At 56.7% G+C, this 27,557-nt stretch overlaps 1 protein-coding gene across 1 annotated transcript; it reads left to right on the forward strand.

The window, feature by feature from the left end:
- The first annotated feature begins 206 nt into the window (after nucleotides 1-206).
- Nucleotides 207-27,557, forward strand: SLC9A1 (solute carrier family 9 member A1). The gene is made up of 12 exons (XM_027903912.1): nucleotides 207-543; nucleotides 20,493-20,953; nucleotides 22,563-22,813; nucleotides 23,248-23,465; nucleotides 23,788-23,990; nucleotides 24,225-24,314; nucleotides 24,708-24,778; nucleotides 25,206-25,379; nucleotides 25,508-25,622; nucleotides 26,047-26,148; nucleotides 26,475-26,547; nucleotides 27,207-27,557. Exons 1-12 carry the CDS (start codon nucleotides 207-209, stop codon nucleotides 27,527-27,529), a joined length of 2,418 nt encoding a protein of 805 aa, XP_027759713.1. The 3' UTR covers nucleotides 27,530-27,557.

Genomic DNA, 27,557 nt, shown 5'->3' on the forward strand with positions numbered 1-27,557 from the left:
CCCTCCCTCCCTCCGCCGCCGCCGGCGCCGCCCCCACCGCCTCCCGCCCGCCCCGCCCGCCCCGCTCGCTGGGCCGAGCCCCGGCGCCGCGGCCGCCCCGAGCTGCGCTCCGGTACCGGCGGGGCGGCCCCAGCCCCGGGCGGCCCCAGCCCCGAGCCGCGGCCGCCCCCCCCCAGCGCCCCTCAGAGCCCCTCGAGCCCGCCGCCATGGGCGCCGCGGCCCTGCGCGCCCTGCCCTGGGCGCTGCTGCTGCTGGGGCCGCTGCTGCCCAGGCAGGGCTTGCAGGCCAACCCCATGGTGACCTCCGAGCCCTCGCCGGGCCAGCCCGCCCCGCTGCCCGCCGGGGAGATCGGGGGCTTCACCCCCGCGCCCCCCGCGGCCCCCGAGGTGATCCACCCCCTCAAGGAGCAGCCGGCCAACGGCTCGGGAGAGGGGCACGCCAAGCCCCGCAAGCCCTTCCCCGTGCTGGGCATCGACTACACGCACGTCCGCATCCCCTTCGAGATCTCCCTGTGGATCCTCCTGGCCTGCCTCATGAAGCTGGGTAGGTGGGCGGCGGCGTGTGTGTGTGTGGGTGGGGGGGGGTGTCATGGGGAAGGCGGCTGGGGAGGGACCCCCGGTGTCGTGGAGCAGGGCCTCGAGTGTCTGAAGGAGGGATTTCCCCCTCCCGAGTATCACAGAGCGGGACCCCCCAGCCAAATGGAGCTGTCACCCCCCCAGGTGTCCCAAGGAGGGACCCCCTGGGCATCCCAGGGTGGGACCCCCCAGCAAAATGGGACAGGCACCCCCAAGCATCCCAAGGAGAGACTCCCTGAGCATCCCAAGGAGAGAGACCCCCCTGAGCATCCCAAGGATGGGCCCTCAAGCATTCCAGAGTGGGACCTCCCAGCTGAACAGGACAGACATCCCTGAGCATCCCAAGGAGTGACCCCTGTGAGCATCCCAAGGAGAGACCCTTCTGACCATCTCAGGGTGCGACTACCCAAACATCCCAGGGTAAATTCTCCTACACATCCTATACACCCCCTCCAGGCCCGCTGGGCTGGGGTGGGCACCCCTCTGCCCACGACCTTGGGTCTCTGCCCTGGGCCTGGCAGGCAGCAGCACCACAGCCCCTCTGCTCCCACAGACTTGCTCATCTCCCTGCCCAGGAGCGGGGCTGAAGGTGCTCCCTGACCCCCAACCATCCCCTACTTGGACCAGGTTTGCTTTGACACTCAGGGAGGGAGCGTCCAGGTTGTTCTCTTCCTCTCTCAACCACAGACGCCTTTTGTAACCTTGGAGAAGTCACTTAAAAATCTCCCGGTGCTTCAGCCTCCCCTTCCTCCCCCTCCGCAGCGATCCGGGGTGGGCAGCTGCCTCTGCTGCAAAGCGTCCGGAGGATTCCCGCAGTAGGGATAACGGGCGGCAGGGCTGGAAAAGTCACCTGCTCTCGGGAAAGCATCAGCCTGCCGGGGCGAGGGTGTTGTTGACAAAGTGTTTTCCAAACTTCTGCAGCTGGATCCGTATCAATGGAATTACCCCAGACCAGCGACGTGATGTAACTGCTCCGCACCCCTGGCAGTGCAGGGGCTGAGCTGGCCCCGGTCCTGCCCGTGCTGATAAAGCCAAGAGGGCAGGTGAAATGTTTGCCTGGAGCTGGTGAGGGGGATGATTTGGTTTGGTTTTGTTGCTGTTGTTGTTGTTTTTTAAATTTTGCTCCTCAATTACCGTCAGTGGTTTAAATAACACTCAGGGCAGGGCTTGTGCTTACAGAGCAGTCCAGCTTGCCGAGATAAATCTTGCTTTGGGAGCTTTTTTTTTAAGCTGGTACCTCTTGTAAACTGTGCACTGTCCTGGTCTGGAGGGGTCCAAGAGACCCCCAGGAGCTCAGATCCGTATTCCTAAAAATATCCCATCCCCTTCCCAGCTTGGTGTGAGCGTGAGTAGGCAGGTAAACCCCCATTTTCACAACCCCTCCTGGGTGTTTCATTTACGTGTGGGCGCAGGAGTGCAAACACTTCAGACCCGGAGGCTTGTCTGGGAGACAGGCAGTCAGGGCAGGGCGTTGGATTCACGGAGGTTTATCCCTTCCTGGCTTTGCCCAGAGTGATTTCCAAGCACGTTCAGCTGGAAGGGTGCCTCTCCACGGGGGGGGATCTCAGCCGTGAAACCTCCTTTCCCAGGGCTCCCCCGGCGCGCGTTGAGCGAGCTGTGCGGGGCCGTTGCACTGCGCTCTCAGCGCTCCTGCCTCGGAGAGCAAAGAGTGATGAAATCAGGAGTATCTGTGTGCGGAAGCTGGTGGAGAAAGGAGGGGCTAATGGCCTGCGGCCCTGCCTGCTCGGGGTGTGCGTTGGGGAAACCGCCGCTGGAAAACACCAGAATGGGCATCGGGAAGCGGCTCCCGGGGGTCGTCCGAGGTGGGGGACGCGGGGACATCCTCCCGTGGGCACCCTCCATCGTCATCGGCCCCGGGGGAAGCTGTTCCTGCCGTCCTTGCCTGCAGTTGGGGCTGGTTTGTGCTGCAGGAAAAGTTATTTCTGTCGGCGAGTTCTTGGGTGTTATGAACATTATGCAATTGTGCGCGTTTAAGGGGTGTATTTTAGGAGAGGCTGCAGGTTTGGCGGGGGTCCTTGGGGATGGAAGGTGCTCTGCAGAGCTCCAGGGATGCTGATTATGCCAAAATCCACACCTTAGCTTACCTGCATCTCTGAGAGGGGCTGTGGCAGCAGGGCAGTCCTGGGACATCCTTTTCCTTGACCTCCTCTCCGTGGTTTGGATGGGGATAGCGTGGCTTGTTCATGTTGTCTTGGCGTGTAGTTCCCAAATTGCTGGTACAGCTCCCTCCACTTGTGAGCTGCTGCTCCCTGTCCAAATCCCAGCCTTGTCTATCTCACCACGGATCACAGGATGTTGTTCAGGAGCAGCAAAAGAGGCTTTTTTCCACACAGGAATAACTCTTACACAACCGACACTGCTGTGCAGTACAAACTGGGATGATAGGATGAGCCACAAGCATCTCCAGGCTTCCCTAATAAACACGACAGGGTTTGGAGCATCCAGGTTCTGTGTAGAGGGGAAGGGGGGTGATAAGCAGAAGAGGAATTTGCAGTGCTTCCTCCTTCCCCCCATCCTGCCAGTGTGAGTTTATTGGTGCATCAGGGTGACCCTGCAAAATTCTGAGGTGCCAGGGGCAAACATCTTTGCTCTGAGAAGGGGAATTCCTGCAGCGTGGGCTGTGTGTGACAGCTGGGCACCTCCTGACTTCCCTTCCCCAGCTCTGGGGCCCTCTTTGCTGGGTTGGAACTGGTGACTGAGCCGTGTTGTTGCTACAAAATTGAGAGTCTCCAACCCTCTGAATGGCTTTGGGGTGTTATCCCCTGGCACAGTGCAGGGTGACCATGTAGGCTCAGAAGAGTTTACAGGGCTCTTCCCTGGGCCAGGAGATGCAACCTGACCTTTGTCCTGTTGTTTAGTCCCCCCCTTGCTCCTCTTGACACTTCAGACACATATTAAGGCTTAAGTACATCCAGGTATTGTCCGTTTCAGGTGATTTATCCTCTCTCCAGCAGCCCAAACTTTAGGTTTGTTTGGGGAATCCAAGGTGTGAGTTGAGCCCTTTCACTCTTCATATCATTTTTGTAAAGTGCCTCAGAGGATGTCGGTTCCTGGCGGGTTCCCCACCTGACAGGGGACAGAGGGACTTGTCACCCCAGCGTGTCCTGCAGGCGTGGGCTGGTTCTGCTTTGTTAATCCCAGTAGAGAAGGGGAAGGCTGGTGCTGGCTGCTTTACTTAACAATCACGTGGTATTTTAAGACTGTGTAGGAGAAGAGGGGGTGAGGGGCAGCTACAACCCTGTGCAGACCACATCTGGTGGTGACTTGACTTTGCCAGGAGAAACCTTTGTGGCTGAGGCTTGTTGTCTCAACCTGTTGCATTGCTGCAGGTCAGCAACATCCCAAGCAGAAGCCCTCTGTGCCCTGTATCCAAGGTTTTGTAGGGATATTGTACGGGTTCCTTCCCCCCATGCCCATGGAGTGGTTGGGAAGGGCTGGTGGGGGTTCTTAGCACGAGGACCTGGTTTCCTGACTCTGAGGACTGACCTTTCGGCTCACTTGGCTCCTGGAGACGTTCAGGGGAATTCAAGTTTGACTGTAAATACTTTTCTGTTTCAGGGGAAAGGGAAGGAGTGAGTCAGGAGTGTAAATAACAGTGTGGGCAGCAGTCCCTTTGCTGGCTCTGCTGGGGCCTGGTGGGCAGAGCTTTATGGTGGACCACCAGCTCTTACTCACCTTGGAGAAGAGCTGGGGCTACTGTGTCTCCAAAGCACATCTCAGGCCCTTCCTTCTAAAGCCAGAAAGCACAGCAGTCATTTTCCATTAGGACCTGAAAGTTGGGTGAAAGAAGCCTCTACTTCTTTTCTCTGGGAGTCCATCTTCCTGACTGCAAGATGGAGAGAGACTTCAGTCCAGGGCCCTTTTGGCACAGGACGAGGGGTAGTGGTTTTAAAGTAGAAAAGGGAAGGTTGAGATTAGATATAAAAAATAAATAATTTACTGTAATGGTGGGGAGGCACAGGTTGCTGTGCCAGAGAAGCTGTGGCTGCCCCATCCCTGGAGGTGTTCAAGGCCTGGTTGGATGGGGTTTGGAGCAACCTGGGCTAGTGGAAGGTGTCCCTGCCCACGGCAGGGGGTGGGGCTAGATGGTCTTTGAAGGTCCCTTCCAACCCAAACCATTCTGGGATTCTGTGACCCCAAGTGCCCACCATGCCACTCGATCACTCCCCTCATCAGCAGGATGGGACGGGAGAACCTAGGATGGAAAAAAACCTAAGGGGTCAAGATACAGGCAGTTTAATAAAGCAAAAGCAAAGGTCGTGTGCAGAAACAAAGGGAAACAAAAGATTTATTCTCTACTTCCCATCAGCAGGCGATGTCCAGCCCCTTCCCAGGAAGTAGGGCTTCAGTACATGCATAGTGGCTGCTCCGGAAGGCAAATGTCATAATAACAAATATCCACCCAACTTCCTCCTTTCTCTGGGCTTTTATGTGGTATGGAGTGTCCCTTTGGTCAGTTTGGGGCAGCTGTCCTGGCAGTCCCTCCCAGGATCATGCCCACCCCCAGCCTGCTGGTGAGGGGGGAACGCTGGAGGCAGCCTTGATGCTGAGCAGTAGCCAAAACACCAGGGTGTTATCAACCCCCTTCCAGCCACTGATACACAGCCCTGTGAGGGCGAAATGAAGTCCAGCTCTTCTAGAGCCAGAGCCAGCACATGGGGACTGGATTCCCTGCGTGTCCACGCTGGTGACTGCAGCGGAGGGTCCCTGCAGGGCACGACTTCACAGCTGAGCTCCTCGGCTCGCTGATGCGCCAGACGTGCACGCTGCCGCTCGGGTTTGGAGCCTGTAGCAATCACTGAGTCATTGCTCGCTCTCTCTCTCTCTCTCTCTCTCTTCTTCCCCCTTCACAGCACTCAGCTTTGCTGTGTGTCTGGGGTGTTCCCTCTCCCCTCCAGATCGTCTGGCAGCCGCCAGCACCATCCAGAGACATCCCCAGTGCGTGATTGTAGGGCTGGTGTAAAGCGAGCCAGGGATGGAATCGGTGCTCATTGCGGAGCCGTGGGCACGTGGGGACACGCTGCTGCTCTGGGGGTGACTTGGTGTCACCTCTTGGCCCCCTGTGCCAGCACAGCTCTGGTGCTCAGTACAGTGGCACCAGTCGCCGTTGTCCGGTTCCAACTGCCCCCCCATCGCTGCTGTCTGGGGAGGAACAAGATTAAGGAAGTTCCTGGTGCCTGCAGGCGGGTGATAGGAGCTGGGAAAAGAAGAGAGCAGAACACGATGGGTGCACGTGGGGTGGTGGAGCCTCACGGAAGCTCAAGCCATGGTGGGGTGGCTCCTGAGCACGGAGGAGAAGGGACAGTTTCAAAATTGCCAGAGGAGTGTTTTTGGAAGCTGACAGCTGCTGGCTGGCAGCAGCATCTGGGTGCTAAAACACTTGGGTGCTAAAGCACTTGGGTGCTTTTCAAAATGTTTTTAGCGGCCCACAGCCATCCTCTGAAACCGGGGCTTTCGGAGGGGCCACCCCGAGGTCTCACAGTTGAGGAACTTGAGGAGTTTTTTTTTGGGTGAGGGATGATAAGCAGAGTAGGAAACCTGTTGTGGCGGTGGCACAGGATGTAGGAACCGGATCATGAGACCAGACACAGCAAAAACACCCCCGAGCAAAGCTACCAGCGTGGGGACATCGCTGTTGGTGCCACCTGCAAGGCTGGGAAAGGGGACAGCAAAGGAACATTCCAAGAAGTGCTTTGACCCGTGACGGAAATACATGTGTGTGTGTGACGTGGGATGAGCACGACAGGGGTTATCTGTGTCACCCTTCTGCCACCCCAGGGCTGGCTTCTCCTGGGAGCCAGGCAGGGCTGTGCTTCTCTGGGATGGCCACTGGCAAAGCAAGGCTGGTGGGAAGGGCTGTTCCCGCTGGATCCTGGGACTGGTTGATGTGGATTCCCTCACTGAGCCAGAGGGAAATGTTTGTCTTAAAACCTGTCTTATCACATGTTGTCTGCAGATACCGTGGTGGTGTGTGGGCTGGGATCACCTCAGTCGCTTCCCTGCTTGTACTGGGGAGCTGGTGGCTGTTCCAGGGTATTGGGGCTTGGTGAATAACTGTTCGGAAAGGATTTTGGAATACTGATGCAGCTGGTGCCACAGAAGTGTAAATTGTCATGATAATGAATTTAAACAGCCTCTTCCAATGCAGACTTGTTGCATTCCCACTTCCTTATTGGGGAATGATCCAAACACATGCTCCAGCTCCCTTTCTCCCTGCTTTGCCATCTCAGAAAGAACAGCCATGGTGTTTATTTTTTCCTCCCTGCTCTGCCCATTGCTGGTGTTTGAGCTAAAAACCATCCAAACCGTTCCCTTCATGGATCTGAGAAAACCATTAGTTTAATTAGGGCTGGAAGACTGAAAGGTTCCTGCTGTGAAAGACGGGGATGGTGATGGAGTGGGAAAAGCAGAACAGGTCTGTAATCACAGCCCATCCCTCCCTGGTGAGCCCTAATATCCATTAAGGCAGAGTTGCACTCCGTTTGCAGCCCTGGCTTTGCTCCCTGCAGGGACTCTGTCGCCTGTGGCAGCTTCTGGACCTCGAGGCCCTCAGGAACTAAAGCTTTTGTTTCATCCCATTTATCAGGGAAGGCTTGGAGACCTGGTGCCAGGGGTCAGGGCTGGGCTGGGCTGGCTGCCCACACAGGCTGCAGGTGGAATTTGGGATCTGGGTGTCGAATTGAGAGTCCCCCAGCAGCCAGAGCCCAGATTGGTGCTGGCCTGGCTTTCAGGGAGATGCCATGAAGTTCTCCCTCCCCTGAGAGCTCCGGGAGGCCTGGGGGTGGTTTGTGGGGTAAGAACAGAACGTGCCAATATTTGGCCTGTTTGGTTCCTGTCCTCCCTCCCAAATGGTCCAGGCACCCAACCACAATACCCAGAGGTGCTGGGGTTCCCTTGGGAATTAGTGTGGTGGAGAACAAGTCTTTTGTCTGCAATTAATGTAGCTAATTAGAGTCCCTTGAGGTTTGAGAATTACACATGGGAGAAGGGGAAAGCAGGTGGTGGTGGAGGGCAGAGAGTCATTCTTTGGGTGACAACAGTCCTGTGGCACTGAGGGACTGTAGCCCCTCTTCTGCAGAAGAGAGACAGACATCTCTGTAGCACTTGGATAAACCAGACACTCATTAGGCTTGCAAATAAATACTTCATTTACATAATCCTTTCCCTTTTCCCTCCTGCAAGTCTTGTATTCTGGCTGTAGACTGCAGAGGTGATGGGGACTGTAGAGCCTTATCCTAGGGTCGTGCAGGAAATTTGTCCTTTGCTGGAGCTGTGGGTACCAACAGAGGAAAAGCAATAATGAGGATGAATTACTGCAGCTGCCTTGTAAACATTTGATTTCTTTTATTTTTTTTCCTTCTCTTTTGCATCCCCAAGGCCCAATTTGTTGAAATAAAAACCGAAATCCTCCTGGAATACTCCGTGAAAACACAGCCTTGTGGAGCAGAGCCGGAGCTGGGTAACACCTCATCCCCACTCTGGCTTTGCTGGGCTGCCTGGCTCAGCAGCACTTCCTTCTCCCCTGTTTTGGGGCTCAAAGCTGCTGGTGTAGGTTTGATAACATCCTCAGTGTTTTGAAATTAGGGCCAGGCGACTTCAAAGAGAACAGCAGAGGAGCAGGAGATGGTTTGAGTCAAACCAAGTATTGATGGTTGATCCTCTCGCTTCACGGTGCTGGCTGATGCACTTCCTTAGGCAAGCTACCATCACCATCTATTCTGCGTGGTGCTTGATATCTCACTTATCTCTCTGATCTTCCAACACCTTCCAGCTGTGTGTTAATTGAGGGATGGCTATCTTGTCACGTTTTGTTCTTCTGCTCTTTCCTCGGGCGGGAGAACACGTGTGTTTCTGCTTGGGAAGGAAGAAACGAAATTAAAAGCTCTGCAGATGGGCGTGCACACACTTGTTTGCTGTGTGTTTGACAGAAAGTGGCAAGATCAAAGATTGAGCCTTGCTCAGAGCAGAGCAGTGGGAATAAATCTGATGGTTTGTCACCTTCAATGGTACAAAAATTTGGTGGCCCCATCACCCCGTGGCTTTGGGTTCCTTCCCGGGAGAGCTGCGTGACAAGGGCAGGACTGACCCAAGGCTGCTTTGAAGTTGGGGTGATGTTGTGAGCAGAAAGTTGGAGAATACAAAGTACTTTTTGCCATTAGAGGAGAACATGTGTGTTTCCTTGGGTTTCCCAGGAGTGACTCATAAACATCACACCCTCCATGGGCTTTGTCTCCAGAAAGTCGCAATATAATCGACCTCGAGGGACTCCACTTAAATTCCACTTAACAGAGGGTGCTGCTGGGGAAATAATTCCCCTCTCTTCATCAGACACATATTTGCAGAGGCACACACTCTTTGGCAGCATTTTTTTTTTTCCACTGCCTGGAATTATTCTGCATTCTGGAGTCACGACATGCTAAATCCTAATGACGGATTTGGAGACAAGGCAGTTTCCCATCCTACTGCTGGAGATTTAGCAGCAGACATGCCAGATTTAAGCACAGATTTAAGCACACAGAGGCCTTTAAAGAGAAGAGCTGGTGCATCTAGCCCTGTGAGTGCCTCAGTTTCCCTTGGGAATGCTTTTCCCACAGCAGCCTTGGTCCCTGGGGGTGTGTTTTGCAGGGTACAGCTCCTCTCCTGTCTGAATTGCTATGTGGAGGGAAGAGCATCTGCTCCCAGGAGCTCGGCTGGGTGTGAAATAGCATCCTGGCTGGGAACAGTGCTGGAAGGCTGGAATGGTGTCTGACAGGGAAGGCTCTCCAGCCCCCAGGGTCTCTCACCAGGGTGGGATCTGTGTGTGCTGGCAGCTCCTGACGAAAGCCGAGGAAGAGGTGACGGTGGCCGAGTGCTCAGTTGGCTCTGGACTCACCAGTGGCGTGTGCTGAGAGTGGTGTCACTTTGTCTGGGCTTGCAAAGCCCGGTAGTAATCAGTGCTAATTGCAATTACCTCCCCCCTCCCGTCCGAGTGGAGACCAGCAGGTTGTTTCCTGAAAAGCTTTTGTTTGTCTTTCCTGCCCGTGTTCCCGGTAGGAAATCTGCCCTTCCTGGGAAAGGCTGATTGGCATCGCTCTGCCTGCGGAGTTTGTCCGTGGTCACCTCGTGCTGGCTCAACTTGAACTCTCCCCAAGGCTTCGAGGGCCAGCAGGAGCTGGGAATTAAATGTGGTTGAGGGCAAGGAGCTGGGAGAACGACTGGGGCCTTAATTTGGGTGTCCAGCTCAGACCCTTATTTTGGGTGACCAGGCGCTGTCTCCTCACATCAGCTTGAGTCCCTTCTGCTCCAAAGCGTTCACCACCTGCATCAAACAGCGTGAAGGCTCCCTTTGCACTGTGCAGATGTTAACTGGGAGGATTTTATTCTAGAAATCCCCCGGCGCTGACCCCTCCTAACCCAGCTATTCGCGGCATCCAGCGCCTTGCGGCAGCTGAGGGAGTCTGAGAAGAGCGTGGCTGGTGAGAGTGAGTTATGTTTAGCTGCTGAGCCCTTTCCCTTGAGCTGGAGAAGTTTTTCTAAACCTTAAACCTCTCCAAAATGCTCAAGTCCAGCTGCTGTCGCTGTTCTGATAGTTTTGAAGGATGTGAACCCAGATGAGCGTGCTGTTGCCCCTAGAGAAGACTCAGTTTTCCAGGGTAAATGAACTGTACCAGGAAGATCCCAGCCTTGCAGGCTTGGCTGTGGGATTCACCCATCCAGAGCTGGTGGGAAAAAGTGAAAATGAGTCTCGGAGCAGCAGCAGCAGCAGAAATCTGGGTGGCAGTTTGTCCCCGTGTGCCTCCGTGCCTGCGTGCCCGGCTCCTGCTGGGTGAGTGCCATGTGTTGGTAAAGATTCATGGGGTTCCACCCTAGAAAAGCTGTGTGTGGAGCTTGCCTGGAGGCTCTGAACAGGTTTGGTAATCTCAGGCTGTGGCTTGGGAGTGGCTCTGCAACGTGCCAGTTAGAGGAATGTAGTCAGGAGGGATCGGGGTTACCGGAGCACCCGGAGTCACTGGAGGTTTGGGCACGTAGTGCCAAACCCTGACTGGTTTCTCAAAGCTCAGAAGAGAACATTTCACAGCATCTTGTCATGGGCCGGCTCTGGAGCTGCAGAGAGGTGGAGGACAACTTTGAAGCCTCCCAAGCCATCGCTGCTCCAGCAGCATCTCCAGTTGACTCTGTGTTTTTCTCCCTGCTTGAAGGGCTGTAGCCATGGGGTGACAGTCCAAGGCACCCTGAGCCTCTCGGTCTTTGACAGCAATTAGGTCTTTCTTAAGATCTGCTTTTCTTGCAGAGTGTCCTTGGCTTTCCTTCTGGTGTGAAGGAGAAGCATTATCTAAACATAGGGCTGGAAATTGGGAGCTGCTGGGTTCTCACGCCAGCTCTCACACCATTCACTTGGGCACTTGGGCAAGTCCATTTAATGCCTTTTGTCTCTCATTTCCTTTTTAGAGCTGGGAGGAAATTAATACCAGCCCTGTAAAAGACTCCCAATTGATCTGTTAATTTCTTGTGAGTGCTTAGGAGATTAAAAGACCTGCTCTTGCTGCCTCGGTTCTCCCTGCTCTCAAAAATAAGTATGTTTAAATGTTTCTCCTTAAGGCCTCTGTCCGTGGATCGCTGTCAGGGCACGTTGTGGTTGTGTATGGACACCTTCTCCCTGTGAGATTCCAGGGAATGCCTGCTGTGCTGCAGCATGGAGCCACACAAGTGTCCGGGTGGGAAGTAGGTGGTGGGAAAAACGGGCTTTTAGGGCTTACCTGAATCAGGTATGGTGAGTCAGGGAAGCAGGATCACTCCTGCCCTGCCCTGCCTGCAAGGGCAGTGACAACCTGGCACTTCTCGGCCTGTTTTAGGCAGGTTTTCTGGACATGGGACTACCCCGAGCGTGGCTCTTGTGGTGGATGCCCTCCCCTCTGTGGGGAGGTGCTGACTGGCCTGGAACTGTTCCTAAACCAAAGCCTAACCTTAACCTAAGCCTAAAGCAAGTGAAAGCCCAAGTTGGAGCAGTGCAGACAAAGCAGGATGAGTCCCTCTCCCACTAATAGACGCCAGCACCGCAATTAGAGTTCGCTGCAAGCTGCTCCACACAGCACAGCGGAGCCAACTGTTTGGTTTGGGTTGATCTTAATTAATTAGTGTATCTTTTAGAGTCAGAAGGGGGAGAATTAGGAGCACTTGGGCTGTCTGTGGCTCGCCTGGCTGACCAGACCTTCTGGGTCAGGGCGATGAGGTTTAATTGGGAGGAATCGCCGCCGGCTCTTTGGCGCTTGTCTGCGAAGCTGCAGGCTCGACACATGGAGGTTTGCTGTCTGGTTTGCAGGGAAGGCCCGGTCCTTGGATCATGCAAAGGGCTTGTGGGCTTCCCTGAGCTGCCCCAGGATGTTTGGGAAGAGAGGTGGGCACGACCCCTTTGAATGGGGAGTAGCCAAGTGGGAAAAACAAATGAAGGAGCTTTGTGCCAGAGGGGCGAGTGGGTGCTGAGCCTGGATCGTGCCCAAGAGAGAGATCTCCGTGTTATCACTGAATTCTCAGTGTAAACAGCTTATTCCTGAGTGTACACAGCAGGTTCTGGCGGGGGGGCCGCCCATCCTGGCAGGCTGATATCCAGGGTGCCTGCGGATGATTCACAGCTCTCCGGGATCGCTGCATCCCCCTCCTGCTCTGCAGCACTGCAGCGCTGCTGTCGGGGTCCCACCACACCTGTGTCCCGCTTGGCTGTGGTGCAGCACCCTCCTCCCCTCCTCTGTGACCTTCCAGGGGTGCTCTGGGTGGGAAAAACGAGGTTTGCCTTTCCAAGGGGAGCGTGTTGCTCCTGGGAGGGTGTCAGGGCAGGTAGGGAGCCGGGCTCATCTGCATGCGGCTCCTGACTCCGGCTGCTGCAGGATGCTGTGACGCCTTTGGTCGTGTTCCCCGGGCTGCTCATCTTTTTGGGGACCTTTCTGCATCTCCAGATCAAGCCCTACACAAAACCCAAACCCACAACCTCCCAGCTTCCTGGTAGTGCCATCACCATCCTTGAGTATTCCCCTGCTGATGCCCGTGGCTGGGAGGGGGCTGCTTCGCCAGGGTGTGAAGTTTGGCACTCCCTGCATCCCTCTGGAGCCTGGCTTTGCTTGCTGGGGCTGGTATGGGATTAGAGGCACATTCCTATGTGGTGTTGCTGCAGGCACTGAGTTACCAGAAGAGGCTTTGCTCTTGCCCTGCCTGGCAGTTGCTGCCTGTGCTGGGGCTCAGCTCCTCACCCTCTGGGTGCCCAGCTGTGCTGTGCCAATGGCTGGTGCAGGAGAGAGGGATCAGTACCCCCTCCTCACCCTTCCCTCCATACCCTGCCATAATACCTGTTAAACCAGCACACCAGACCCATTCCCATGATCACCATTCCCCACGGCCTCGCAGCTAAAATGCATTAAATGGCTCTAAAAAGCTGCTCTCCAAAAGGCTCCAGGCATGAGACAGCCCATCCTTGTCCCCTGGACCAGCTCTGAACCGTCCTTGGCACCTTGACCTTGCAGGGAGCCACACCAGCATTGCTCCTGCTGGTGCCCTGGCACCCATCCCGTGTGTGCAGGGAGCATGGGAAGCTCTCAGCATCCAGGAGGAAGGCTCTGGCTGCAGCTTTTTCTGTGTTTATCCTGTTCAGGGGTGTGGGCTTTGCTCCCCAAAGGTCCCTAGGGGACAGTGAGATTTGGGAAAGGCACAGCTTCTCCCTCCAGCTGCCTTGGAGTGCAGTGTGGCTACACTGCTCTCCCCTTCCATTGGAGGATTTATTTGGGGCCTGCCAGTGGGAACTGCCTGTGAACTGCTGCTGCAGGAGGATGGTGCCACTGGGAAACTTAGACATCAGAGCCCTGCTGCATCCCCCTGCCAGCCTCTCCTGACAAGAGAGTCACAGAATCATGGAATATGCTGAGCTGGAAGGGACCCACAGGGATCACTGAGTCCAGCTCTTAGCCCATCCCCAAGAGTCACACCATGTCCCTGAGGCTGTTGTCGGGATTGGTGCTGTGACCACTGCCGTGGGGACCCTGTTCCAGTGCCCAACCACCCTCTGGGGGAAGAACCTTTTCCTGATATCCAACCCAAACCCTTTGTCACGAGTCCTCACGAGGTGTGCGAGGGCCCGGCTGGTGCAGGTTCTGGGTTGTGGCTGCCTGGCTGAGCTGCAGCAAGGCTGGTACCTGTCAGTGTCTGCTTTTTGTTCTGTGGCTTTTGAGTCACTCCAGGGCTGGCCCGATGCTATCAACGCTGTTCTTATCTTGTGCAAAGCAGGCAGGGTGCAGCCAGGTCACCTTCTCCCACACGTAGGCGTTGGGGCTGGATAAGTGGGATCCAGGGAGCTGCAGGCTCTACCAGGCGGCTCTTGGGCTCCTATCACAAGAAACTGTTTCCATTTGCCCCCGGGGTGTTTGCATTATGGGGAAAGAGAGGGAAAACAAGGGGCAGTTCAGTGGCTGCAAGGTGGGGCCCAGCTGTTTGAGCAAGGTCTGTGGGTAAGGGGGTGGTAATGTCACACCAAGAGAAAATAAAACAGTCCCTTCGTCACTAGCAACGGGTCTTAATGGTTATTGACTGTGACAACACGACTTCTGGGGGTGTTGTGTGCGATCCAGCTCTGGTGGCTGGTTGGGATCACAGCCAGGCTGTGCTGGGCACTTTGGGTGGGCAAACCCTGCAGGGACCCAGCCCAGGACTTCATCCCCCTCCCCACCCGCATTCCATGTGGATGTAGTCCATCCTCACGTCTGAAAACGTCTGGAGGCTGCAGGGCAGTGCTGGATGCTCGTGGATTTTAACCCTAATCCTGATTACAGCCCCTGCCTACCCATGGCTGGAGTGCAGGAGTGATCCCCGAAATTAGGGATGTGTTGCTTTTCCCTTCTCTCCCTGTGCTTTGCTTTGCACGCTGAGCCCACAGAGAGGTTTGGGGGGTTGGGTGGCTCTGTGGCCCCTGTGTGGTATCTGCATTAACTCAGTGAGTCACAAAAAGCAGCATAAATTAATTACCTTCCTGGTTCTTGGCTTTTCTTCTTAATTAGCGACAAGAAAATAATGAGGCTTGAATGAAACATTTGGTTTGTTCTGGAGGAAATTGTTTTGCTTAGAAGCACTTTCTGTACCTGTGTCTTTAAACAAAAGACAAGAAGTCAACTTCTCACCAGGAAATGTCATTTTGGGGTGGAAAATCAACGCTTTTCCGTTCTGAACGTTGAAGCCACTGGGTGCTTCTCTTACAGATTGCCCAAACCAACCCAAATTGCTGAAACCAGCCCAAAAAGAGCTGCAGGAGAACACCGAGGGGGATGTGGACCTGCATTAAACCCCTGCCTGCTCCCCAGTGAGGCAGAAGAGGGTTTGGCAAAGCCAAAGCCGCGTCAGGGCCCCCGCACGTGCCGTCCCAGTGGGACAGCTCCTGGAGTGATCCACCCTGGAGCTCCGTGGGGCTTGGAAGTTCAGGGCGTGTGGTGACGCTGGGAGACGCAGTGGGTGTAATTTAAGTACCGTGGTTTTCCCCCCTCCCCTCGCAGGGTGACACGAGCCGCGGCCTCGCTCTATTTATAGGTGTAAATCAGCAGCTCTTTAATTCCTTTCGAGCAAGTTCAATTTTCATCCCCCTCCCTCGAGGCTCCCCGGCTTCGTCTGCTGCTGGTGCTGGGAGCACGCAGCTCTCTCCATGCCCTCCCCAGGCTCCTCACTCCCTGTCTTTCCAGGGAGCCGCTGGATCCAGCTCCATTTTTTCCAAGGGAGATGCACAGCGGGGCTGAAACACTCCCAGGGAGACATCCCACGAGGGCTCTGTTGCTTCATCACTATCCTCACAGGGCTTTAGCCCTGCTGGGGGCTTATTCCCACATCCTTGACCCTCCACCACCCCAAAACAGCTGTCTCTCCTTCCTTCCCTGCTGCTTCTTCTCCCTGGAGAAAGAAGGGGATGGTCCCGAGTAATGACTTTGTGGATGAAGAATCCCCGTGGCTGGGGACACATCAGTGATTTTGGGGTTCAGCCAGCAAAGTATCCACATGGGGGGGCTCTCCATGGTCCCCATGTGACACAGGAATATGGGATGGTGTCCATGCCTGCCTGCATCCCTCCCCGCTGGGATTGCTGATTGACCCAGGGCTGCTGCCTCTGTGTAGGGCCCACCCAGCCCGGTGTCCTAAAGGGTTAAAGTGGCCTTTGGAGTGGCCCTGGTGCTGCTCAGACACGTGTGTCTCCTCCAGCCCCGCTCTCTGCAGTGTCCTTCAGAAGGGCAGCCCTTCTGAGCATGCCTGCTCCCCCTCGCTGCCTCCTTCCCAGACCCTGTGCCTTCTCCCAGGGCTTTTCCAGCTCCTCAGCCACTCACTCCCACCCTGCACCCCAAAAAAATCACCCCTGGGTCCCCAGTGAGCATCACCCAGGGGTCTTCACCATCCCCTCACCCAGACTGACCCTTCATCTGCCTCCTTCCAGAGAAAAATCATCTTAGGGGGGTGGGAGAGCTGCCTAACCCTGGTTAATAATTGTGTCATTCCTCCTGCCTGCTGGAGCCTGCAGCTGCTCCAGTAAACTTGGGAAGCCTGGGAGGATGGGGTGTTTTTGTAAGCAGTCTCGTTTTTGGGCCTCTTCTTAGCTAACAGGCATCATCCTGGAAGCATCCTGGCTTTCCCGAAACAATCTTCCCGTGCGTGGGTGCTTGGGAAGCCGGGGTGAAGCCGCAGGAGCATCCGGCTTAACCGTGCGCGTGCCGAGCCCTTCCAGCCGCTCCACGTGCTCCCTTCCCTCCTTCCTCCCCCTCTTTACCCGGCTCCAGCTTGAAACACCAACCAAGTGGGCTTTCTTCCCTCCTCCTTCGTATTTCTTCTCCTCCTGTGAAAGGAGGGGACGTTAATCCCACCCTAATTCAACCTGCAGGGGGATGTGATGGCTCATGCCAACCCCAGCTGCAGGGACAAACCCCCTTGTCCCCAGGGCTGACGCCAGTGACTCCTGCTGCAGGAAGACATATATGTTTGGTTTTTTTTTTAATTTTCTTTTTTTATTGCCTCTGAACACCAGCATTTTTCAGGGCCATGGGAATTGCAGGGCCTCTTACAGCTCCGACTCCAGGAATGTCCCCGTGGTGGGAGCTGGAATGGGAGATGTCAACATCTCCCTGACCTGGCCTGCATCAGGGAAGTGCGTGAAGGCTTTACCTCCTTTCCTCCACGAAAAGTGTTTGATTAAAGTGTTCTTCTAATGTTCTTTCCGCACTGCTTTGAGGGAGGTCTTTAAAATCAGGGGAGGGAGCGCTGCCAGAGCTCTGACTAAGCCTGACCTTGGATCCTGTGCCATATGGATCCGTACTGCAGCGGCCGGGGTGCTGGGAAGCTGCAAATCATTCCCTTCTGGCCTTGGGAGAGGGTTCCCAAATGTCTGTGAGCAGCTCAGGGCACGGAGATCACCTCAGCTTCAGCTGTAGGGCAGGAAACATGTGGGACCTGGCTGCTTCTGACATCCCCAGGGTGGGAATGCTGGGTCCAGGTTGGGTGCCATCACCCTTCCCTCCCTATCCCTTCCCTCCACATCCCCCTGGGCTCTTCCTGCCCGGGCTGAGGATGGAAGCAGATCAGCTCAGGGTGGGTTTGGAGTTGTTAGGCATTGAGGGAGCAGACGCTGCTGGATGAAGCTTATATAACCCCAGGCACAGCATCCGGCCCCTGCCTGGGCTGCAGTAACCCAGATACAGCCCAGGAAGGAAAAAACCACACGTGGGGCAGAGTCTCTCCCTGGCTGGTTGCTCAGGAGTAAATATTTACATGGCACTGCATCCGCCAGCAGCCGGAGCCTTGGGAAAAGCAGCCCAGCTCCCCCTGGGAGGGATGGGGATGAACCTTTAGCAGCTGAAATGGGAACCCTCCTGTTGGAGAAGTTAGTGGGGGGAAATTCCTGATGTTGCCATCGATTCCTTGGGCAGGAATGGCCCCGTGTGAATCTGCTGATCCCAACAGAAAGACAAGAAACCTTCAGAAGCTGCAGCGCCAGCATTGCCTTGGGACAGCTTCCCTTGCCCCAAAATCTCTTTCACTTGAAGGATGGGTGTTTCCTCCAGTCCTCCAAGTGTTCAGACTGTGGTTTAAACTGGAATTCCAGTCCCATCTCCTCTCTGCCCCAACCCAAGGAATAGCAATCCCCGTGCTGCCTTGCTGGGCATGTGGAAGCCGGGCTGTGTGGTGTGGGCAAGGAACTTTTTTAATAGGATCTATTAACTCCTGGATTTCCTTTTCCTTGTTTGCTCAAGCTCTTGGGGTTGGTGTTGACTCAACTGGTCTCGCTTTTAATAGTTTCGGTGCTGTTTGATGCTGTTTGATCCACAGGGGAGCTGCTCCCATGGAGTTTGTTTTCCAGAGGAAAACAGTCGCTTGAGTGACTGTGCGTGCCCCAGGCTGGGGATATGGGGGTCGGGGGTTGCTCTCAGGGAAATGGGGTCTCAAGGGGAATTCCCTGCTGGTGGGATTCAGGAAAATGACTTGAAATGCAGTGGGTGCTTCTTCATGGGTGAAGCTGCTCCATGTGCTCTCCTGTGCATCCCTGTTCATCCTCCAAAGGTGGATGTGCCAGGGACCAGCTGCCTAATCCCCTCAGTAGGTGCAGGTGAACAGCAAATAATCTTTACCAAATCAGCCAGAAACAGGAGCCTGAAGGTATTAAGCATTATTATTATTATTACTGTTATTATTATAGTTATTACCAAGGCTTATTCCCCTTCCTGCTGCCCCTGGATGTGCCCATGGCTGGCCATCCTCATAACCCAGCACCCTGCTGCAGCCTTCCTCATCCTCCAGGAGGGAAATTCGGGCACAGAGCTGGGATCAAACCAGTTCACCCTGGCCTGGCATCATCCCCACAGCGAGAGGCTTTCTTCCCATCAGTCACTCCCACCCCAAAGCGGGATGCTGGAACACTCGGAGCAGGATCCCAGCAGGATCCCACCAACAGATTGGTCCAGATGAGCTCTGGAGCGCTCTAAAAATACTAAAGCAGAGAAAGCAGGGAGCAAAAAATGGCTGAGATTCAGTGAAATCAAAGGCATAATTAAAATGCAGCCCGTGTGAGTGTATTTTTAGGACCCTACAAAAAGGCTCTAAACCATTGAATTCCCATCAGCACACGAATGTTCCAGTTTAATGGAATCCTGGGGCCTGTGGGGAAGAAGTGAGAGATGCTTAATTGTCAGTGTTTGTGTTTTATTCATGATTGAACATACTTAGCAAGCAAAAACTGATTTGCTGTGGGCTTCTCGCTGCTTGTGTGGCTTTAAGCCTTATTCCAGCCAGCAATTGCCCGGCGTGCTGGAAGGGTTGGTTGTTCCCGGTGTTTGCATGAGCTGTGCATGGAAAAGGGATTGTTGCCTCCCCTCCCGCAGGGAGCACCCTGCCAGGGCTGCCTTGGGGCTCCAGGGGATCCAAGACAGAGGAAAAAACCCTGTGGGGGCGAGTCAGGAGCCGCATCCAGGCTGGGAAGTCCCTGAACGCGGGTGGCTGGATTTTGGGAGAGCTGCGGGAGAAAGTTTGGATGTTCCCATCTCCTCCTGGCCTCCCCTCATACCTGAGCCCAAAACCACTGAGCCAAGGTGGACACCGGGCTCCTTCCCACATCGCTCCGGCACCGGGGACCCATTGGAGCAGCCGGAATGGTGCGGCCAGACCTCAGGCGTGATGAATCCTCTGGGCTCACCCACCCTGTGCCTGCAGCTCAGGTGGCAATCTGGGATCTAATCCTGCCCCCGTGGCCCTGGCTGGGAGCTGATTCACCGCCTGTCCTTGGGGAAGGGATTGTGGAAGCGACACCTTTTCCCATCGGAGCCGGATTGATGCGGCGCCTTCCCCGCCTGGCTGCGCAGGTGGAGGAGGGATGAGCCGGCACCGTGGCGCAGATGTGGTCCCTGCAGGCTCGGGGAGGGGGCTCGGGGGGGACTCTGGATCGTCAGCGGGATCGTGACTCGTTATGGAATGGGATTTAATGTGTTGTGAAACGACGTGCAGATGGCACAGCCGCCCGGCCGGAAAGAACGGAGGAACACGGGATGCCAAGGCAGGGTTCCTTATTTTAAGCTGCTTCCCTTGCCAGGGAACAAATATGCCTCGCTTCAAAATAATAATTATAAAACCTGGGAGAAGATCCAGGGAACCCAAAATCCTTCTGTGGGTATTGGTGTGCTGGCAGATGCCTGGCTGGGGGGTGTTTGGTGGGGGAATATCATCCCAGCGGGTCATGGCTGGCTCAGAGATCAGCATTTGGGGTCATGCTGTGATTAAAAAAGGGGAAAACATGTTCCCTGTTACCTTGCACCTCAAGGATTCATCCTGTCCCTGCTGCAGCCAGCCATGTGAAACCTCCCAGCGGGCTCCTGAAGCTGCAGGAAGGGGAATTGCATCCTGAAACCCACCAAGCACCAGCTCCCCTGCGTCAGGGATCACCAGGGATGGGCACTGTGCTGCTGCCAGCACTTGGCATGCCAGGAATAATGGCACTGGGTGGGCAGGGTGGGAAATGCCAGTGCCTGCGTGTGCTCGGGATTAGCTGCAATGGGAAGAACTGGAGCCAGCGACAGCTTGTGTGGGGAGAACTGTCTGTGCCACAGGCAGCTGTCGTGGGCCTGGGGGTCTGCAGAGAGACCCTGGGGTGTCCCAAGGGTGGCTGTTGAACTGGTGTTTACTGTTATGTTCTGGCTTGAGATCAGCAGTGCCAGGGTGTGTGGGGTCTGGTTTCCACTTGACAGAGTGTCAAGGTTTCCCTCTTGGGGCAGGAGAGGAAACTGAGGCACACGAAGTTAGTGGATGCTGAAGAGTGCAGGGAGGGCTGGGAGCTGCTCCCTGACCCCAGCAGGGGTGTCCTGCTGCAGACAACACCTTCCATTTGTACAGCCAACACGTGTCTTCCTCTCTCCTCCTCCTCTCCAGGCTTCCACGTGATCCCTTCAGTGTCCAGCATCGTCCCCGAGAGCTGCCTGCTCATCGTGGTGGGCCTTCTGGTCGGGGGGCTCATCAAAGGGGTGGGCGAGAAGCCCCCCATCCTCAAGTCGGACATCTTCTTCCTCTTCCTCCTCCCGCCCATCATCCTGGACGCCGGCTACTTCCTCCCCTTGCGCCAGTTCACCGAGAACCTGGGCACCATCCTCATCTTCGCCGTGGTGGGGACGCTCTGGAACGCCTTCTTCCTGGGGGGGCTGATGTACGCCGTGTGCCAGCTGGGCGGCCCCGGCCTCAACCACATCGGCCTCCTGGCCAACCTGCTCTTCGGCAGCATCATCTCCGCCGTGGACCCCGTGGCCGTGCTGGCCGTGTTCGAGGAGATCCACATCAACGAGCTGCTCCACATCCTGGTCTTCGGGGAGTCGCTGCTCAACGACGCCGTCACGGTGGTGAGTGCGCGGAGGGGCTGGGTTTGGGGGAGCACCTTGGGGTGGTGGCAGCAGGACACCGGGGCTGGCAGCTGCTGTCAGGGCCGTTCCAAGCTGCTCAGCTCCGCTCGCTCCGAACCCTGTGCGGCTCAAAGCTAAATATAGCGGCTCAGAACACTGCGGAGGTGAGTTGAGGTGAAGCGGTTTACTTGGTGGTTTGGGGAGGCCGAAGGGCACACGGTCCAGCCAGCTGCTGCCTCTTGGTGAAGAGCAGGGACACTGTGCCTGGTGCTTTGGTTTGCTGGGAATCAGCTCTCCAGGGTGGAATTGCTGCAGTGCCCGTGCCTGCCCTGCCAGGGAAAGCAAGAGGGGCTGGTGCTGGGTCAGGCAGCACAGCCATGTAGCTGCTACTCCCTCTGACTCCTCTCTTGTGCTCACCCTTGCTGTCCTCCAGATGTAGCCATGGGGAAGTGGGAGGGCAGGACATCACCAGCCATGGCAAGAAGGGAGCTGCGGGGGCTGCAGCCAGGCTGGCATCCCGCCAGACCACCCCTCGGCCCCCTTCTGAGCAGCAGCTTTGCAGGGACCTTTGGGAGGTGGAGCCAGGCCTGCTCCATTTCCAAAGGACATCAGTGTCCAGGTGCTGGCTCAGCCGTCTGCGTGACCTCCTCCTCTCTGCAGAGCTGACCTCTAAATTTAATTCTAACCCACTGCTTTTTCCTGGCTCCTCTCCCATATCCCAGCTGTCCATTTTGGAGCTGGCTGCTCAGCGTGCTGCTGTGCTGCTGCTGAGGTTCCTGCTGATGACGAACACGCTGACCCACCACAGGGCTCCTCCCAGCCACTTCTGCCCCATTTATGACCAGAGGGGCTGCCTGCAGGATCTGTGTCCCTGCTCCCATCCCTGGGGAATGCTTTTGCCTTCTGCTGGCACATCTGTCCCTGCCCATGTCCCAGGGCCCAGCCCTGGCAGGCAGGAGCTGGCCCCTCACCCTCTCCCTGTTTGCAAGTGCTGTTGTTCCTGCAGGATGCTCTAAATCCCTTTTCCCATCCTGACACGCTGCCTTAACAGCTCTCCAGTGTCTGGAGTGGGGAGAAAGTGATGAAGCCGGGGATGGGCTCCTCCTATGAGGTTTCCCTCAGCTACAAAAGCTGTCTCAAGGGTTTGGGCTCCTCTCCAGGCTGAGCAGAGCAGATGGTGGCTTTTCTCTCTGTGCATCTGTCAAGGGTCTCCAAGCCTGGATCCGTCCTGACCTTTCCACTGGGAAACAGGAACTGTCTCTGGCTGATTCAGACCATGACCCAAGGCCTTCCTGGGACAGCTGGGGAGCAGAGCTGTCCCAGACACATCTCTGATGGCCCAGTGTCCCTCTGAGCCACAGAGGACGAGGAGCTGGCCGGTCCCTATGGTTCTGTGTAGCAAAGCACCACCAGCCTTTTTTGGTGTGAGGTTTGGTCCAGCACAGGACCCAGCCTAGAGTCACCAAGCACTGACACACCTCAGCTCAGGTGTGCCACTCTGGGACTCTGCCTGGCTCCCAGGGAAGGTCCCCATCCAGGTCCCCTCCAAGGTGGGGTTGTCCCTTGCCAGCAGGACAGTTTGAACCCCTGTCTCCCTTCTCCCTGCCAGGTCCTCTACCACCTCTTTGAGGAGTTTGCCAACTTCGAGCAGGTGACCATCCTCGATATCATCCTCGGCTTCCTCAGCTTCTTCGTGGTGTCCCTGGGCGGCGTCTTGGTGGGCGTCATTTACGGGGTGATCGCCGCCTTCACGTCCCGCTTCACCTCCCACATCCGAGTCATCGAGCCCCTCTTCGTCTTCCTCTACAGCTACATGGCCTATCTCTCTGCCGAGCTCTTCCACCTCTCCGGCATCATGGCGTGAGTTGGGAATGGGGGGGATGAGACGCCCTCCTGTCCCCAGGGCCGTTTGGAGGATTTACTGTGGCGTAACCACTGGCCCAGCATGGCCAGTGCGTGCCCAGAGGTGTGTTTGGGGTGGGATAAGCAGGGAGGCAGATGAGGGAAGTGACTCTCTTGAGTTGTTCCACAGATCCCAGGGCGCTGGCAGCCCGTTTCCCATTCTCCTGGGTACACAGGAGCAGGCAGGGCCTGGCTCCAGTGCTCACTCCTGCCCTACCAGGGGGAAAAAGAAACCTCCTATTGCCTTCTCTGGAGGCCTTGAATAATTGCTGGTGCCTCACAAGCTTTGTCCTTGTGGTTTGGTGTAAGAGCACAAAATGCTGCTGCAGGGCCAGGGTTTGGGGCTGTCCCCATGTCCCCACAGCTGCTGAGTGCCACAACCTTGCCCCCAGGCTCATCGCCTCTGGCGTGGTCATGAGGCCTTATGTGGAAGCCAACATCTCCCACAAGTCCCACACCACCATCAAGTATTTCCTCAAGATGTGGAGCAGCGTGAGCGAGACCCTCATCTTCATCTTCCTGGGTGTCTCCACCGTGGCTGGTCACCACTACTGGAACTGGACCTTCGTCATCAGCACGCTGCTCTTCTGCCTCATCGCCAGGGTGTTAGGTGAGCTGTCAGTGTGGTGGCAAAGTCCTTGGGGAGGGTCACAGAATCGTGGAATTCCCAGGTTTGCCTTGCTGGGGAGACTGGAGTTGACTGGGTGGCGCTGCTCCACAGTGGGCATCACCCCTGCGCGTGGTTGGCTTTGGGAGGTGGGGTAAAGGCCAGGTGAGGGATGTTGGGATGAGCAGCAGGACAGCACCCACCTGCACCCACAACCCTGGGGAGGGTGACACTGCACTGCAGGCTGGGCTACCAGGGGGTCTTTTTGGGTCTGGAGGGGATCATTCACCATCTGCTCACACAAGAGCCTGCCCTGCTCCCCCAGGTGTCCTGGTCCTCACCTGGTTCATCAACAAGTTCCGAATTGTGAAGCTGACGCCGAAGGACCAGTTCATCATCGCCTACGGGGGCCTGCGGGGAGCCATCGCCTTCTCCCTCGGGTACCTCCTGGACTACAAACATTTCGGCATGAGGGACATGTTCCTCACAGCCATCATCACCGTCATCTTCTTCACAGTTTTCGTGCAGGTTGGTGGCGCTCAGGTTGTGGTTTCAGAGGGAAAGGGGTTATTTAGTGGCTCTGTGCGTGCGTGGAGAGCGAGGAGCACAACCCCACCCTCCATCCCTGCCCCTGTCACTGCCCCCCAAAAAGCTCCTGAGGTTACCTGGTGACACCAACAGTGATTTTGGCTGTGCCGAACCCACCCTGCTCCCACCAGTGTGCCTTGGGGAGAGATCTAACCCCCTCTCCCCCTTCCCTAGGGCATGACCATCCGGCCCTTGGTGGACCTGCTGGCCGTGAAGAAGAAGCAAGAGACAAAGCGCTCCATCAACGAAGAGATCCACACGCAGGTAACGCGCTGCTCCGGCCGGCCCTCCCCGCGCGCTTCTCGTCGCCGCCTTAGCCCTCTGCTCTCTCTGCTTCTGCCACCTCCACCGCTGTAACCAGGCGGGTTCACAGAGCAGGACCTGCCCCTAAATCAGTGCCCAAGGTAAGGGGGGACAGAGCGAGGACTCTCCCCCGTCTGTGTCGTCCAGTGCCCGCTCCGACCCAGCTCTCCCCTGTGCCTGGTAGAGCCGCAGCCTGGTTGTGTAGGTCTGTCCTGCCCTCCCGAGGCCCATCCTGGACCCACAGCCCTGATTTTGCACCCCCTGAGTGCCCTCTGTGTCAGCGTGGGTGTAGGGGTGGGGAGAGGGTGGGCAACAACCCTCCGAGCTGCTGACGCCTCGGAGTGTCTCTTCCAGTTCTTGGATCACCTTCTGACGGGGATCGAGGACATCTGTGGTCACTACGGGCATCACCACTGGAAGGACAAGTGAGTGTGGAGGTTTGGTGGCTGGGGAAGGGTTGGAATCACTCCCCAGAAGGCTTCTCAGCCCCGTGCTGGGTTTTTCCCTAGGCTGTAACATCCACACACACACACCCCCTGTGGTGAATTATGGCCCTGGGTTGGGTCCAAGTGGGGCTGTGCCCCTTCACCACAGCAGGGTGGCAGCTGCTGGTGGCTGGTCCCTGCAGGAGCTCAGGACCATCCACAGTGGGTGTGAGCAGCTTCTGGGTGTTTTGGAGTCTGTCTGGCTCAGGAGGGGTTCAGAGCAGCTTGGCCTGACCTGCGCTGGTGGGAACTGAGCCCACCACTAAACATGCCATCCTGGGCCTGGGATGGGGAGCAGGGAGTAGGTGGTGGGGCAGGGGGAGGTCTGACATGTCGCTGCTCCTTCTTTCCCTGTGTCCCTGGGTAGGCTGAACCGCTTCAACAAGAAGTATGTGAAGAAGTGCCTGATCGCAGGGGAGCGCTCCAAGGAGCCCCAGCTCATCGCCTTCTACCACAAGATGGAGATGAAACAGGCCATCGAGCTGGTGGAGAGTGGGGGCATAGGCAAGATCCCCTCCGCTGTCTCCACCGTCTCCATCCAGTGAGTTCCCAGCACTGGCACCTTCCCATGGGATCCTGAGTGCTCCCTGCTAGTGGCCACAGGGCAAGCAGCCCTTGGGTCATGCGTGGCCATCGTGGTGTCACTCTGAATCCTGTCTGTCCACGCAGGAATATCAACCCCAAGTCCCTCCCTGTGGAACGTATCCTGCCGGCCCTGTCCAAGGACAAGGAGGAGGAGATCCGGAAAATCCTCCGCAACAACCTGCAGAAAACCAGGCAGAGGGTGAGGTGTCCCCTGGCACTGTGTGTGTCCCCTTTGCCTCGCTGGGGGTGGCCAGGACCACTGCCCACCAAAAGCCCTCAGCTAGGCCCTTCACTCCCACTGTCCCTACCCTGCTGCCCTTTGTGTACCCAGCCTGGTTCTCCATCCCCAGGAGGCTTTTCCTCCTGAGGTGGCACTGGGATATTCTGAGGGGAAGGATGGCTTGGTCAGGGTTAAAAGCCCAGCCTTTAAACCCTTGCTGGGCCGAGGTGGGTCAGGATCAGGCATCCCGTGGTGGCACACAAGGGATGAGCCACCAGCTTGCCTGGAGCTGCTCTGCCCACTGGTGGCTGTTTAGTCCATCTCCAGGGAAAACAGGGCTGTGACCTTCCTTCCCTTTCCATGTGGGATTTTAACATCTCCTTTCCTTGGGGTCTCTTCCCAGTTGCGATCCTACAACCGGCACACGCTCGTGGCCGACCCCTACGAGGAGGCCTGGAACCAGATGCTCCTGCGGAGGCAGAAGGCCCGGCAGCTGGAACAGAAGGTGTCAGGGGAATGCTGGAACTGGGATGCTGCCACAGGCTGGGAGGGGGACAGGGTGGCTTCCCAGCCTGGGAAGGACATGAATGTCTGGCACAGGGAGAGGGCTGAGGTTCAGGTGACAGTGGGTGACCCCAAACCTTGGGGGTCTCTGATCGCCCCAGGCTGTGAGCAGTTCCCTGCAGCGTGGCTGGGAGGATGTGTGCACGTGTCCTGTGCATCCCACTGCTGCTCCTTGCTCATCCCTGCGGCCTGGGGTCAGTTCCCTGCCTCCCCTTCCCCGTGTACCTTGGCCACTCCACTGAGACAGTCCCTGTGTTCCCATTCCAGATGAACAACTACCTGACGGTGCCGGCTCACAGGCTGGACTCGCCCACCATGTCCCGGGCTCGCATAGGCTCAGGTAGGTGGGGTGGAGCTGTGGCAGAAGCATCACTGCTGGCACCCAAAACATTCGGAGGGTGTGCTGTCCTTCACCTCCTCGGCTCCCTGGGGCTCTCCAGCCCCGACCATCCCCATCCCATACCCGTGGGTTTGCTGTTCTGAGCAGAAGCACCTACTTTGCTTCTCAGCAGAATTCCCACTGGGAAGTCGGGTTGGCCAGTCTCTCCAGGGCTCAGCTCACTCCAGCCATGTCTGTGTCCATGCCTTTCCCTGCCCTCCGTAGAGGAGGGAACCAGGAGTGCTCAGCCCCGAGACCTGTTGGTCTGGACTCCCAGCTCCTCTGTCACGCACTTGCCTTGCCATCCTCAGTTCCTCCTGTCCTGTGTGTCCCTTCCTGCTCTGGGGATAGGGGGACAGTGTGACGGGGAGTGACGGGGCTGCAGAGACTGCGGTCCATCAGCAGAGGGCAGCTTTGCCCTTCCTCATGGAGCCGGGCTGCCGGCAGCTCCAGATGGGATGTGGAAATCGGGGAGAGGAATTACACAGCAGAATCGGAAATCGGACAGACAACCCAGGCCCCCCAGCCCCAAACACCTCAGCCCCAAATATCTGGGGTGCATCACCCGGGAGTCTCTGAGACCCCCCCCTTCCCTTCCTGACCCCTCTCTGCCCCCCCAGACCCGCTGGCCTACGAACCCAAGGCGGACTCTGAGAACCTGCCCATCATCACCATCGACCCGGCCTCGCCGCAGTCCCCCGAGTCGGTGGACCTGATGAACGAGGAGCCCAAGGGCTGCAGCGGCCTCCCACCCTCGCCCGAGGAGGATGAGGAGGGGCTGGTGATGCGGGTGAAGGAGCCCTCCTCCCCGGGGACTGATGATGTCTTCACCCCGGGGACCGGCGACAGCCCCAGCAACCAGCGGATGCTGCGGTGCCTGAGCGACCCGGGGCCCCGGCCGGAGCCGGAGGAGGGGGAGCCCTTCATCCCCAAGGGGCAGTAGCTGCTGGCACGAAGCCTTGTTGTCGTTA

The sequence above is a fragment of the Empidonax traillii genome, unplaced genomic scaffold (assembly GCF_003031625.1).
Source record: "Empidonax traillii isolate 1590-97213 ecotype Southwest subspecies unplaced genomic scaffold, ASM303162v1 scaffold1000:size392382, whole genome shotgun sequence".
NCBI classification, from domain to species: domain Eukaryota; kingdom Metazoa; phylum Chordata; class Aves; order Passeriformes; family Tyrannidae; genus Empidonax; species Empidonax traillii.

Excerpts from the sequence above, each read along its gene's own strand:
- SLC9A1 (XM_027903912.1), top strand. The coding sequence starts at position 207 with ATGGGCGCCGCGGCCCTGCGCGCCCTGCCCTGGGCGCTGCTGCTGCTG. Across the intron at positions 22,814-23,247 it reads CACCTCTCCGGCATCATGGC|GCTCATCGCCTCTGGCGTGG; the intron begins GTGAGTTGGGAA and ends CCTTGCCCCCAG. Across the intron at positions 26,149-26,474 it reads CCCGGCAGCTGGAACAGAAG|ATGAACAACTACCTGACGGT; the intron begins GTGTCAGGGGAA and ends TTCCCATTCCAG.